Below are 13,806 nucleotides of genomic sequence, written 5' to 3'. Positions count from 1 at the left end.
CATGGCCACCCGGGATGGACAGGGACCAAGGACTGACCCTGCCAGGCCGGGGACTGTGCTGGGCTCAGGGACACGGCGGGTCCAGCCACCTCTACTGGTTAAAAATACTGGGGTTCAGAGATCACCTAAAGGAGACAGGGAAAAAAAAAATCGTCGGATCCCCTCAGGTCCTTTATTACTCCCGGAAACCCCCAGATCAGTGTCTGCATGTTCAGCTCGAGGTGAGAACAATGCCCAACACTGAGAGCACTAATGATGGCAGTGCTTTAATCTCCATTCCCGGACACTCCTGCTGCCGGAAAGGGCAGAGGCGCTGCAGCCTTCCAGCAAACCCCAACCAGTTTAATGAACTCCCTGCGCTGTGGCCAGGACGAACAGCAGGTCCGGGTGCTCCTCCCTGCCAGGCTGGACCCAACCCCCGGGGCACGGCACGGCTGTGGGTGTTTAACCAGCTGGGAATGGGGCCGACAGCTGCCACCAACTACTTACCTGAGGACTAGAGACAAGCCCCTCCCTGCCAGGGCAGCCCCTGTGGTGGCTGGTGGGGGGTGAGCCTGCGAGGAGGATGGAGGTTTCACCCTCGAGGCTGAGGTAGGATCTGCACCAGCTGCTGGGTTGGGCAGGGTTTGGGAGGGGATTCCTGGTTGTGAGAACCAATTTCTTTGGATTTGGTGCTGCTGACGTGAGTGGGAAGGGAGTTGGGGGCTGCAGTGCTGTGTTGCTGCTCGGTGAGAGCCTGGTCCTGGTGCAGAGGGGGTTTGGTGTGTGAGGGCTGTGCTACAGGCATTGTGTTTCCCACTCACTTGGGAGTCTGAGGGCACAGCAACACACTCCAAGGTGTCAGGGAAACAGTGTGTCCTAGAAAGGAAAAATGGCAAATAAGGTGACTGTCAAGGAAAGCCAGCAAAACTATGAAATGAATGTGAAAATCAGTGGTTGACATAGCAGCTGAAATGTCTTCCAATGGTTCTAAACCATGGACGTTAATGTGTAGTTTGAGGGAAACCGAAGTCTCAGCTTTAAGTTGTGTAAATGTAGCGATGTTTTAGTGCAGTTGTTTTTTAAATAACTTCTTCCACCCCCCATTCCTCCAGCTTCTTTGCCTCAGATGATTTAATTCCTTCTGGCTGTGGTGGTTAATTGAATGTATAAACCCCTCCAGCTGGGGTTCTTGTCTGTTGTCTTGGTGTTGTCCAGGGGCAGGGCTGGGAGGAGGACCAGCCTCTCCAGCAGCTCCATGCTCCAGCAAAGCCCACAAAGCTCATCCATCTCCTGTCCAAATCTGAAATGGGAGCCCCTGATGAAGGTCCCATCAGTACAAACCAGAGCTGCCCTCAATAATGCCCAGTGACCCCTTGCATCCAGACCCTTCTGTACCCCCAAAACTGGCTGTTGCACAAAGGCAATGGTGCACGTGCCCCTGTGCTGTCACCCACTCTTCCCGAAGGCTGGGCAGCCTCAGCCTGTGCCACTGATCTTTACACACAGCCCCACAGGTGAAAACCTCCTCTCGGGTGGGTGACCTCACCTGTGGGGCTGCACAGTCATGGAGGAAAAGGTGAAGGGTGTTTAACCAGCACAGCTTGGAGCCCTGCTCTGGCTTCCCAAAGGCTGAGCTCCTAAAGAGCAGGTAAGGACTGTTGTTCATGGCAGCTTTAGGATTGGGCTCTAGAAACAGCCCACAGATGCTTTAGTGTTTAAAATAAATGAGCATCTCTTGGTGTGGTTGAGATAAAAATAACGTCTTCACCGGGATGGAAGGGAGGCAGGAGAGCCGGTGGGTCCGCTTGCATTGGGTGGGTGAGTCACGAGCAGCGGGGCCGGGGCCCACCCGGGGCATGGGGGAGGCTCAGACCTGGGCAGGTGGAACATAAACCAGACCCTGTGGCAATGCCCACTGTGACTGTCCCACAGCTGTCTCGGGGGGCAGGGTGCCCCCAGCCAGGCCGCTTGGGTGGGACAGGAGGGGTGTTTGCAGGGGACACGCAGGAGCCCATCGCAGGCCCCGCCGTGCCTGTGTGAGCCCCAGGAGCTCTCCCTGGCCCAGTGTGTGTGGCAGCTGGCACAGGGAAGGGGTTGGGTGTCCCTCTGATGAGGGACATGGAGTGGGGTAGGCAGGGGCACCCCCTCCCTGCCTGGCACCTCCTCCTTGCCCCCTCCCTGACTGCTGTTGGTCTGGCCAGTCTGATGTGGCTTTAGGAGCCCCCAAAATCAAGCTGGGTGGCTCTGCAAAGGGCATCTGGGCTATGAGGAAACTGAGGCACAGAGCAGGCCTGAGAGCTGGCAGGGACCACACAGCAGAGTGGGTTTGCTGTCCTCTGGAGCAGTGGAGTGAGAGCTATTGGTTTGGAGAATGGGATGGGCTGGATGAGGCGGAATAACTTCTGTGAGCTGGTACAAGCTGAGCTCTGGGTTCCCCTGCCCCTTCCAGGCATAGCTCCTGGGCTGGGAGGAGCAGCCAGAGCTCACAGTCCAGCAGCACCCCAGGGCCCTGCAGTCACCAATGTGTGTGTTCAGCTTTGGGGGGTTCTGTAGTTAAGAGCATTAAAAAAATCAAGTTTACTCTTGCACTGATTTGCAGATGAAACAAAGTTAGATGGGGCAGTTACTGCTTGTACGAAGGGGATTAGAGTTTTATATTGGTCTGATAAAATAGGAAATTATCCAAAGTAACTGCCAAGCAAGTCAACAGAGACAGATAATTTTTCTTTTCTAAGCATCTTAAGTGAAGAACTCCAACCTGTGAAACGACTGAGGGAAAAGCCAATGTATTGATAACTGAATATGAGAATGGGTCACTTAGGTAAAAACTTCTTTTTGTTCTAGAATAAGGAAGTCAGACAGCTGTCTTCTCTCAGAATACGCACTTCATTCCAAGTTTTGACAAATGCAATATTTTCTTAAATTTTGGAATAGCTGCTTTTAAATTAAGCCATCCAAAATGTCTTCACCCGAATTGCTTCAGAGCGATTCCCACCCCCACTCCAGCTGCACCAGGTAATTGCTCCGATTCCCGGTGGAATCCCTTCCCGGGATGTCCCGAGGGGCCGGCGCGGTGCCGGCGGCGGCCGCCAGGGGGCAGCAGCGCCCAGCGCACCTGTCGGCAGGTGCGGGGCCGGTCCCTCGGAACCGCCGCGATCCCACCGGGAAAAACACAGCGAGCGGCGGCATTTGGGATTTCAGCGTGGCCCAGGCTCAGCGCTATCCCCGCTCTCACAGCAACTCCACCCATGTACCCCTGCCGGTGACAGGAGATGCTCCCAGGGGCCTTCCCGCCAACTCCTGGGCTTAGGGGCTCAAGCTGAGAAACCCGGCAGGGCTGGTGGGTAACTGAAGGGTAATTCAGGCCACTGGAGTCTAGAAGGGTGCAAAAAAGCACGATTTTCACACAGATTCTCCCAAGAATAAAGCAAGCCCTGAGTGCTTTCATGCCCTGCTCAGACCCACCTGTGCATGTTCCAGCTCTGGGATGAGTAGTGGGGCCCTTTGAACTGGCAGGGAAAGGGCAGCAGGAAAAACTGCTCAGACAACACAGGCTCAGGCTTCTAAACACATTTCTTAACTTTTATTCTCCCAGCAGGTAAGCAGTGGTTAAAAAACCTCAGTAGCAAAACCAGATTGAAAGTGAGTCTCACACTTTCAGAAACAAACATGTGCATTTGCATGTCAGATTTGGGTGCTGAACTACAATTCACATCCCCACAGTGGATATGCAAATAACCAAGGAGGAATTTGGCAGCGAGAGCAAACTGCTGCATGTGTCACCATGGCGAATGTGCAACAAACACGTGTGTTCAAGTGTTGGCAATGCTGAGCAAACACTGGGCCGTGGAGAACCAATGCAATGATACCACAGATTCTGAAACGGTGTAGGCAGAAGAGAAAAATCTCCTTAACAAATGGGACAGCACAATGGAAGCTGTTTGGCACTTCCCGGCTGAGGCTGCTTCAGCCACGTGCAATATTAACCTTTCTGTACTTGGATTAGATTTTGTAGACTCTTCTCCCTCATGTACGTGCTGCTTTTGCTTCCACAAAAGATTAAAAATTCCACTGGTGAATTCTGGGGTGTTAGGAACATTTCATGAATTAGGAAATATAAAAGCTGCTCTTTTTTAAGATTTGAAGCCAAAGTGCCAGCAAGGAGCAACTGCCAATTACAGAAACCCAACTGCAACTGGCTTTAGCCAAGGAAAAGAAACAACAATTTCAAACACAGTTCTGCACTGTGTCACAGTACCCACACTCCCCCAAACCATGCTATAATCAGTACTGTGGATTAGATTCCTCAGTATAAAAACAAGAAATCCCACAAAATAGAAATCAAGAATTTCTTAAGTGACAAAACTATGTTTTCAGAGGTGCTTCCTTGTATGTGCAACATCTGCTTTTGTCAAGGTATACATCTTCTCTGGGTTTATAATGTGCAAATCCCACAAACTATAGATTTATTCCAGTCAGATTCCCTTACTAGTGCTGAAACAAATTGACAGTATAAACTGTCAAGACTCTCCATGCTGTGAAGGAATATATATATTTAAAAGGTAAAGTGCAATTTTTTCTGTTTTTCAGAGCCACTCAATGACTTGGAGTGCAGCGTGTGGTCGCAGCAGGTTTTGGAATGGGAAGAAGCCCTTCCATTAACCAATGTCATCATTTCATGGCAGATGGTTCAGCTTCTCAGCAGGCTGCAGGAATTTGCTATGCAGTAAAGTCTGAACGAAGGGTTCTTCGTTCAGGCCATCCAGTGTCCGACACGTGTGGGTTTCCCTCCCTGACCAGTAACAGCAGAGCTGTGGTTTTTACCTAAACATGTAGCACAAGACGTGTCTGAAATCTGAAAATTCATCCTTCGCTTTCCAGCTTGTGTGCAGTCGGACTCTGGGTACTGGACCCTCTCTGTAAGGCTCTGACACGCCCTCACCGCACTCCTGCCCCGCTCTGCTGCAGCAGCTCTTGCTCGTCATCCTCCGACCCTGAGGGGCCCTGTCGTACCTCCTCATACCACTTGTTTGTCAGGGTTTTCATCTGGATGCGCCCATCGTGCAAGTCCTGAGGCAAAGACAAACCAGAGCACTTTGTTATTTGGCTACACCACCACTTGTGTGTTAGAGCAAAACAGAAAGACTTGTTGGACATATTCCTCAGGAAATAATCTGCTCCTGGTCTCTACACATGCAAAGCCATTCTGCTTCCTACCAGAAAATATTTATCAAGTGCTCAGTCAGTAATTATTGCCACAGATGATAGTTTTGATGAGGGGTATTTTTACCTGTGTTTTTAGACAGTCCTGCTCTCTGTGTTTCAACAATCCTAATGCTGTCTGGAGGACCTGGCTTTGACTCTCCTCCTTGTGTTCCCAGGCACACTGGGAAGCTTGTGGCCTACTGTGTTGATTCACATGCTTATTTTTCCAGCCTTTGGTTGCCATCTGGATGGCAGCCTGTGCTTTTGGCTACCAACTACAAATCAGACACTTACTCTGGTTTCTTGATTCCTTTTTGGTTTTGCGAAAAATGCCTTTAGTTTTTGTGGGAAAGTGCTGAAAGGGTACTTTTGAAAAGAAGGGTACAAAACAAGAGGAAAAATAGTACTTTTGAGAAGGCTAGGAAGATGAAATGTGCACACTTTATGTAAAATTATCAACTCCACAGCCAAAACGTTTAATTCTATGGCAAACTGGAAAATGGGTGAATTATGTGACTAAGGAGTCTAAGGTTTCTGAGGCACGGGAGTGAAAATGACACAGCATTTACACCTCTGAGAGCCACTCAGTGTTAAGTTACACTTTCAGTCAGGTGTCATCTTGCACTTACAGCCTCACAGCTCTGGTATCCCAGTGGAGCAGTCTGAAAAGTGAAGGTTGCAATGCTGGTGCATATTTCCAAGACAGAAACTGCACAGTCCCAGAAGTCACAGGACCATTGACAGTAAGAGGCAGGAACTGTGTGTGACAGCACTTTAAAAACTCTGCCTGAGTGGCAGCAGGTTTTTCTAGCAGCAGCAGTAACCAGTAACTCCTGATACCCTTCCTGGTTCTCCACTTGATTAAAGGCGAGCTCAACAAATCCATACACTGAGTTTAACTGGGGTAGCCCTGAGATGCTCATTTAATCCAACCTGTGCTTTTACAGTGCAGCTGTTCATTACAGCTGCTGTATCTATGCATGAGCAATACACAGATGTCTCACTGTCCCTAATGCACAAGCTGTGTGGCTGCATGACGAGCCCTGCGTGATACTGAGGGAAATAACCAACTCTAGTTTCTTTTCTTCAAGAAAATGAGAATGACTTACTTCTTGTGTGAGTCTTCTGGTGAAGAAAGGATTCAAATACTCAACATCAAGCCGCATAAACCCTTTGAGGTTCTGGCGTTTTATGTACTGGGCTTCATATTCCTCCTCTGTGAGCTCTGATAAATGTTCGGATTCTATGGTGTTTCCCTAGAAAAAACACAAATATTGGAATAACCCAAGAAAAGTGCCAGTCATCCCTCCAGCCTGCTTCAGTCCTTGCCCAATGCTCTCCCTTCTCACAACCAGTTCCCACTCTGGAACAATACAGAAATTATCACCCCAGCCTCCCTGGGCTTAGCGCTGTCTGAGTCTGTTCAGCTGCCGATTCCCAGATCCCCTTGGCTTCCCTTTCCATGCTGAAAGGGAAAAGGGCCTCAAATGTTCCATGTTTTGTATTGTCACTATTGCTGAGAACAGGTTTCCAGTGTGCAGGTTTTCTCTTGTGAGCTGGACAATGATTTTATCCAGCAAGCACCACTGATGTCATTGTCCCACTGCAAACAAGCTGTGTCAAACACGGCCTGTCCCTGAGCTTTTCCCATGCACATCCCTGCATGGACAGTGCAAGGTAATTCTGGAGACTGCAAGCAACCTCATGCCACAAGAAAAAACGAGTTCTGAAGATCCTACAGAACAATACTCTGCATATATTGTTCAATGGTTTGGGGAAAAACAGGCAAAAATGCTCTGGGATACATTATTTTCTCCAACCTTTTGCACAAGACGTTCCAGAAACTGGTTGTTGGTTTTGTCAGTTCTGTTACTTTGCCAGAAATTGCTTTAAAATAAAGTCTAGTCAGAGGGGGGCTGCTGTTACCACCTTCTCATGGCCTTTGCTTTGACTTTTTCAGAATAATTTCCATCTGCCTTTCATGATTAACTTCTGTCTCACACTGTACTAACTACTTTCTCGCTGTATATGACTCAATCCTCTATCATCTGCTTTATGCTTTTGCAGGGATTACTTTAATTTGTATGGATCAATTTATAACTGGATTCAGTTAAGAGACTATTTCTCCTCCCTTTGTCCAAACAGTTATTTTGTGTAAACATTAACCAAAGTCTGTCTTTGGGACATTTTAAAATTATATTGCTTGGCTTTGTTCTACCACCTTGGCTTTTTCCATCGCTTTCATTCTACTTTCTTGTAAAAAATTATGTACTAGCCCTGAAAAATGTTTAAACTGGGGAAAAAAACCGCAAACAACAAAACCCAGTGATCCTCTCGGTAAAAGAGGAGGAACAAACCATCTTCTCTGTCTTGCTCAGATTAACGTCCTTCTTGTTCCTCTTGCGTGGTTTGGAGTCCTCAATGTCCACGAGCCTGATGAGGGGCATGGTGCCCCCTCCCAGCAGCAGGATGGTGAACAGCACGATGATGATGGTCGTGGTCCCGATGAGCTGCCGCTTCTCTATGGGCTCCAGGCCCAGGTGGAGGCTCAGGGCGTAGGGAATGGCACCACGTAAACCTTATTGGAGAGAGCAGCACATCAGTGGAGAGTGAATCAGCAGCAGCACTCCCGTCCTGAGCACCCTGAGAACTCAACGGGAATTCCCCAGCTTCAAATGGTTTTTTACAACCCTAGGGCGTGTGTTTATTGATCATTTGGTTCCCACCCTATAACCAGTCTAAGAACTTCAGGCACTGCTGTTCAAACTGTGAAGCTGTTAGGCCTAGAAAGATAAGCAGCCTCTTTGTAGAAAAGCTTTAGTAGGCTCACCACTGCATAGTCCTCCAGCACAAAGGGGAAAGAGGACATTTCTGTCCCATTTGGGTTTGAGAACAGTGCAAATGTTCAGTTGAATTCTTCTCAACTAATGGAAAACCAGTTCCTCTTAGAGTGGCCCAGACAATGGAAAAGATAAAACATTTTTTTCTGGTTCTCTATATTTTGAGCTTTAACTTACCACTAAACCACATGATAAACATCATTTTAGGGGTGATTTTATGATCACGGAAAAAGTTGAGCAGGTAGGAAAGTGGAAAAATATTCACTGCTCTACCAAACAGAACCAGCACCTGAAAAACAGAAATAAAAGCAAAAGACCATCGGATGTGTTACATGCACGACGCCCCAGCTGCAGCTGCTTTTAAAGGAGAAAGTGAATATACTCTTTTTGCTCACAGGCAGGTGAGCTGCTCAATGAACACAGAGAAACTTCTCAGCATAGGGCATTGTGGAATTTAACTCTTGAAAAATCTTGTCTGCTTAACTGAAACTAACCCAGACCTGTCACTAATGGAGACCAGGCAGCTTTACTTACAATAACTAAATGGAACCCAAGAGGCATTCCAGGGACACTAAGAATTACTTTGAGTAAAAGTTCTCCTCAGTTCAGTCTGTTCAGCTCCTTTAATCATTCCCTTGGCACAGCAGCAAAGAGGAAATAAGATATTTCTATTCTCTCCCAGTGGACCGGTTCCTCAGAGAGAAAGGCCAGAAGCCAAACAAAAAGCACACATGCTGATTTCTCAACCCTTCGCTGGGTATGGCTACAAAGCATAACACACATTGAAGTAACATTTTGAGAGGGGAAAAGAGAAAAAAAGGTACTATTGTTTTGATGGCAAACTATTAACACAGTGAAAACATTAACTCAGAAAAAGGCACAGTTTCCTCAATGCATTGTTTTTAAGCTCCACCACAAACAGACCTTGGTAAGGTAAATATCCCAGAATTAGTCAGCAGGATCCTTGAAGGGCTGTGCTGTTTTCCTTTATGAATCACCCCAAAATTACACAATTTGCATTATGCCTGAGGGGGCAATGCTACACAGGAGGAAGTGTCACACCTTAGACACATATTAGATAGGGAAGTTGGGTGTAGTCCAGGGAGAACAGTTCTCTGTGCTGATATCCCTATCTGTAAGTTGTAGATAACAATTCTTCCCTTGAACTATGCACTGAAAAGGGCCAGTGTATGTTGCTGTAAGCAACTGGAAATGGGTCCCCATTTCGTTCATTTGACTCTACTTTTCTTGCTGATATTAAACAATTATAATAGCAACAGATGTAGGGAATCCCCATGTGAAACATAATTCACTGTCACTCCATAAAGCTACAGTGAAATACAGATTCAAAGACAGAGAATTAAGAAAGGAGTCCAAGACTGAACACACATTGGAGAAGGTCTGAGTAAGGACTTCCTCTGAAGAACTCAGAGGGAAGAAGTGATGCATGGACTAAATTAGTTTATGTAAACAAACTGCAATGATATATGAGAGAAAACTCAAAAGCTGCAATACCGGGGAGATGAAAGGAGCAGAATTTGATACTGGTTTGCACTGGAGTTGCTATGAACTGTCCATCACACAGATCACTCATGGGAACCTAAAGATAGGTAAAAACTCAGACTGTTCTGATAAAATGACCAGAATGGTTACGGATACTAATCTCAACATCTTGTGAGATTTAATTTAATAAATCTAATAGTGTCAAAACAAGCAAGGTTCTTTTCCTTGTTTTTACCAATCTTATACAGAAGGGCTTCAAAATAAGAGCTGAAGGGAATTCCTTAAAGACTGAAGTATTGTACATCAAAGTGCTGAGAACAAGAATAATAATTTCATGCTATTAGAGAGAGTAAACTTTGCACAATATATAAAAATGCAGAAGTATTTTTATAAAAACCTATAAATCATAACAATTATTCTAAAATCTTTTAACTGTAATGTCCCTTCCCCAGTAAGAAATATTGCAAAATGCATCTAAAAGGTATGGAAGAAAGTAAATACCTACTATGCACCAGATGACAAAGGACATTTCAAACTTGTGAGGAAAACTAAAAATTGACAGGCCAAGAAATGCAAAAACACACGTTTCTGAAAAAGAGAAATCACACCTTAAATAAACAATTCTAGAAAACCTTTTTTACTCCTATTATAAATTGCTACATACAGTACATAAAATGGTATTTCCTGACTTTTGAATGCACAAAATAGGCCCAAATGCTGTGATGCAAAAGGCCAGACTCTTGCTGGCAGAGGACAGCACTTAGTCCTGTGTGTAGGCTTTTTTCAGCTGTAAATTACCAAGGAGTGAGAACAAAGTCAACAAAACCTCATTCTAAAGACTGAGGAACTTTTAAATTGAGCAATATAAGACCTATTTTTTATATATATATATATATATAAATATTTATATGATTTATAAATTAAGCTGCTGACCAGGAGCTACAGAAGTTGCACAGTTATTCATAAATAATTCCTTTACAGTGACTTGACTGAATGCAGGCTTTTTTAGCTTTTGTAATAGATTCAGACTAAACCCTGAAGAGCTGCTGCTGCTCAGGTAAGGAGTGGTTAAGTTTGGTTTGCAGCAAAGCCATTCCCCGACCACATTGAAACTGCATCCTCCAGTAAACAATATGGAATTCATCCGTGGCATCCCCCCAAAACACAGGGATATGTTTGTAATACAGAAACATGTCGTTTCTTCAAAGGTTTGACTTGTAGAAGGAACTGGAAAGGCTCTGGGACTGAGCTGCTCGTACCACTACTTCCAAAAACTTCTCCATTTGTGAAGCTATTGTTTTTGCAAGTAGATTTTTATACACAAAACCATTAAAAAAATAGTACTCAACCCCCATTCCTACAACTAAAAATAGACCTCTATTGGGTCATCAATCTTGTAGCAAATCTTAGCAGGAGCCTGCAGGATGGGAGAGAGAGATTTACTGCACGTTTTATCCAGTGTGGCAGGAAAGGTGACTTTCGAGTGCCTTCCAGCCTCCACTATCAGGAATTCTCTTGAAGACAAGCCCCATGGACATACAAATGCCTAGAAGCAAATTCACACCTCTGCTGCTCCCAAGAGAGTCACCATTTCACGTGAATAAGATTTTACACTATTAATACTAGATATTAATAGTAAGCAGCACCTACCACACATGAAAGCAACAGTTCTCAGTGTCTGCTGCATTAAAATCTGTGTGACTGGGGACAGGTTATGGTGTGTGTAGTGAGACATCACGATGCCAGAGAAGAGGATGGCCATGATACCTGTAGGCAAGAATGTGGCAGTAAACAGAAGAAACCAAAACTGAAATCACAACCCAAGAGAAAAAAAAACAAACCAAGCAGAATCCCTAGCTATTAGAATTACACTAACTGTGGCATCCCTTCCCCCTTTCCTTTGGGAAATCAGACAGGAAGACCATTGCCTTAAAACTCCCACTTAAATCAGCAAAGGTCAGAGACATTGGTCATGCAGGTCTTTGTACTTGCTCCTACAGAATGCTGGGAGAAGTTCACCTCTTCTCCTGGCCTTCAGCAAAACCTCTACCAAGTATTCAGAGACACACACAACACTCTGGTCTCAGCTGATTTCCCCAGTGGACAGGTGGAGGACAGGCAGAAAACCACCACAGGGCAGCAGGCTGGGCATGATCTAAGTTTGCTGAGGTGGCTGAGATCTGCAGCGTGCAGCTGAAACTTTAATTCTGTGTTGGGCAAAGGTAGCTGGGGACAATACCAGTATTTACAGTGGCTAACTAATGCTGATGAAAGCTGCAATTACCTCTTTTAGCTTCTGTAATATGAAGCAGAGAATAGTGTTTTTTTAAAGTCAGTCAAACTTAAAAGTAAGAACAAATTAAATTACAAAACACCCAAAAAAACCCCCCAGGGGCCCTCTGAGACACAAATAATTCCTACTCCCTATCAAAGAAACTTGCACAGACTCATTTTGCTAGTCACCTGAGAGTGAGATCCCTTCTGCAAGTCCATAAGGAAGGTAAGCAAAGATAATCATCATCCCAAACTCCAGGGAGGGTGTCTTCCTTAAATCAATGTGCTTTAGCACGTACACAGGGAAATGTTACGGAAAAATGTAAATTAAAACAAACAAAAAAATCAAAGAAATATTTGCATCTGTGTCATTCCATCACAAAACAATGATTATGTACTTCTCTACTGAATAGCCAATAAAATCTACACATTGGCCTTCAACTCCAGTATGGAAGGATAAGTAATTCCTTATGAGGAAAGTTTGACATAGAAGCTACTGCTGGTAGAAGTCTGTCAGAATGGACAGAGATAGAGACAAGAAAGATCTGCTACTGATGTGCCTCTACAATATTGATAATAACTGGTAAATCAAATACTTTGAGGCACAAATTACAGTAAAAGGGCAAATAAGCTGCTTTTCTTGAACATCTGTCTCCCTCTTTTGTGGCGATATATGGAATAATTTAAAAGTTTGTTGAATCAGGCTGCTGAACCAAGAGGGAAATTTCTACATTTAATCAAACATTCAGCTCTTGTTGTTTACAAAGTGCTTGCCAGTGTGTCCCAGCTGACATGAACAACTGCTGTACAAGCCCAGATCACCTGCAGTGAAGTCAGTGTTAACACTAAAGCCCCGAGAAGTAACAAAAGTGTCTGGACTACAGCAAACAGCGTTCCTGACCTCAGCAGAGAAGCTTCTGGGTTGTTTAGCAACCAATTCATGGAAGTGGAAGAGGCAAAATATAACCCAGTGTAAATCCAAACAGAACAGTGTCTGCATTCAGCTGCCTGCACATGATCCATAGGGACAAATGAACTCGGCTGACTCAAAGGCCCTTGGGAAAAGGAGCTTTTTTTTCTTTTTAATTAACTGTTTTATGCATGTAAAAAAAGGAGCCATATGCTTGTAAAAATGGATTGGTATTGAAATGGAATTAATATATTTTGAATTTACAAAACAATTACCATATCTTATAACACTCCAATGCACAAAAGCTATTATACAGCATTTCAGACCTTAATTAATGTTCATAAAAATTTGATGTGACTTTTTAATACACATTCATGCACACTAACATAGAAATAAAATGAGCATGACAAATTCCTCAGCCAACAAAATAATGCCTCATAAGAAATATCCCCTAAGAAATGCTGCAGAAGACGGGAAAGAAAAATACTATTAGAATGTTGAAGTTCACCAATTTATACATATGTATCACCAAATGAAAAAAGGATATTAATGCAGAAATAAGACCAGTAAGTGTGCCAAGCGCTGCAGAGCCAAAGAACATTTTAAGAAAGTATCCCAGTGCCTGTAGGAAGGTTTGCCATCCACTTACATCTGACATATTTTCCCTTGTCAAACCTTCTGCTGTGCTAGATACAATTAAAAGAGAAATAAAAAGAAATGGTTATACATTCCAAGCCTGGATCCAAAAATATCAAACATCTTTTGAGCACAACAACAAAAAAGACTCCCATTTCTTTGTTGCTACCACTCTTAAAAGGCTTTTACTGTGATATATATAACAAGAGGAATGTCAAAAGACGTTAAATCAAGCCTTAGTGTAATCCCCAAAGGGAAACCTAATTCTGCTAAAAATCCAGCAATGCTCCTCTGAAGAATCCCAGAATGGCGTAAATAGGCTATGGTGATGCCCAGTATTTCAAAACAATGTTCCAAGCTTGAAAAGGGAAAGAAAACACATTTTACAGAGGTAAAAACTCATGTGATCCTCCAAGAAGAACCAATGAACAGGAAGAACTCTCATCAAATATTTAG

At 44.5% G+C, this 13,806-nt stretch overlaps 1 protein-coding gene across 3 annotated transcripts in view; it reads right to left on the bottom strand.

Moving 5' to 3' along the window:
* Positions 1-3,543: 3,543 nt before the first annotated feature.
* SLC9A8 (solute carrier family 9 member A8) overlaps positions 3,544-13,806 on the bottom strand; it is a 23,026-nt gene continuing 12,763 nt past the window's right edge. For all 3 annotated transcript variants that reach the window (XM_017832348.1, XM_017832350.1, XM_017832349.1), the window contains 8 exons: positions 13,262-13,400; positions 11,994-12,099; positions 11,181-11,297; positions 10,036-10,118; positions 8,205-8,316; positions 7,545-7,765; positions 6,297-6,443; positions 3,544-5,052 (listed from right to left, as the gene is read on the bottom strand). In XM_017832348.1, the coding sequence (XP_017687837.1) occupies positions 4,921-5,052; positions 6,297-6,443; positions 7,545-7,765; positions 8,205-8,316; positions 10,036-10,118; positions 11,181-11,297; positions 11,994-12,099; positions 13,262-13,400 (1,057 nt within the window). In that variant the 3' untranslated portion in view covers positions 3,544-4,920. The remainder of the gene's footprint in view (positions 5,053-6,296; positions 6,444-7,544; positions 7,766-8,204; positions 8,317-10,035; positions 10,119-11,180; positions 11,298-11,993; positions 12,100-13,261; positions 13,401-13,806) is intronic.

This window comes from Lepidothrix coronata, unplaced genomic scaffold (genome assembly GCF_001604755.1).
Source record: "Lepidothrix coronata isolate B3197 unplaced genomic scaffold, Lepidothrix_coronata-1.0 Scaffold201, whole genome shotgun sequence".
Taxonomy (NCBI): Eukaryota; Metazoa; Chordata; class Aves; order Passeriformes; family Pipridae; genus Lepidothrix; species Lepidothrix coronata.
Note: the sequence above shows the minus strand (reverse complement) of the source record. Positions and strands in the feature narration are given on the sequence as shown.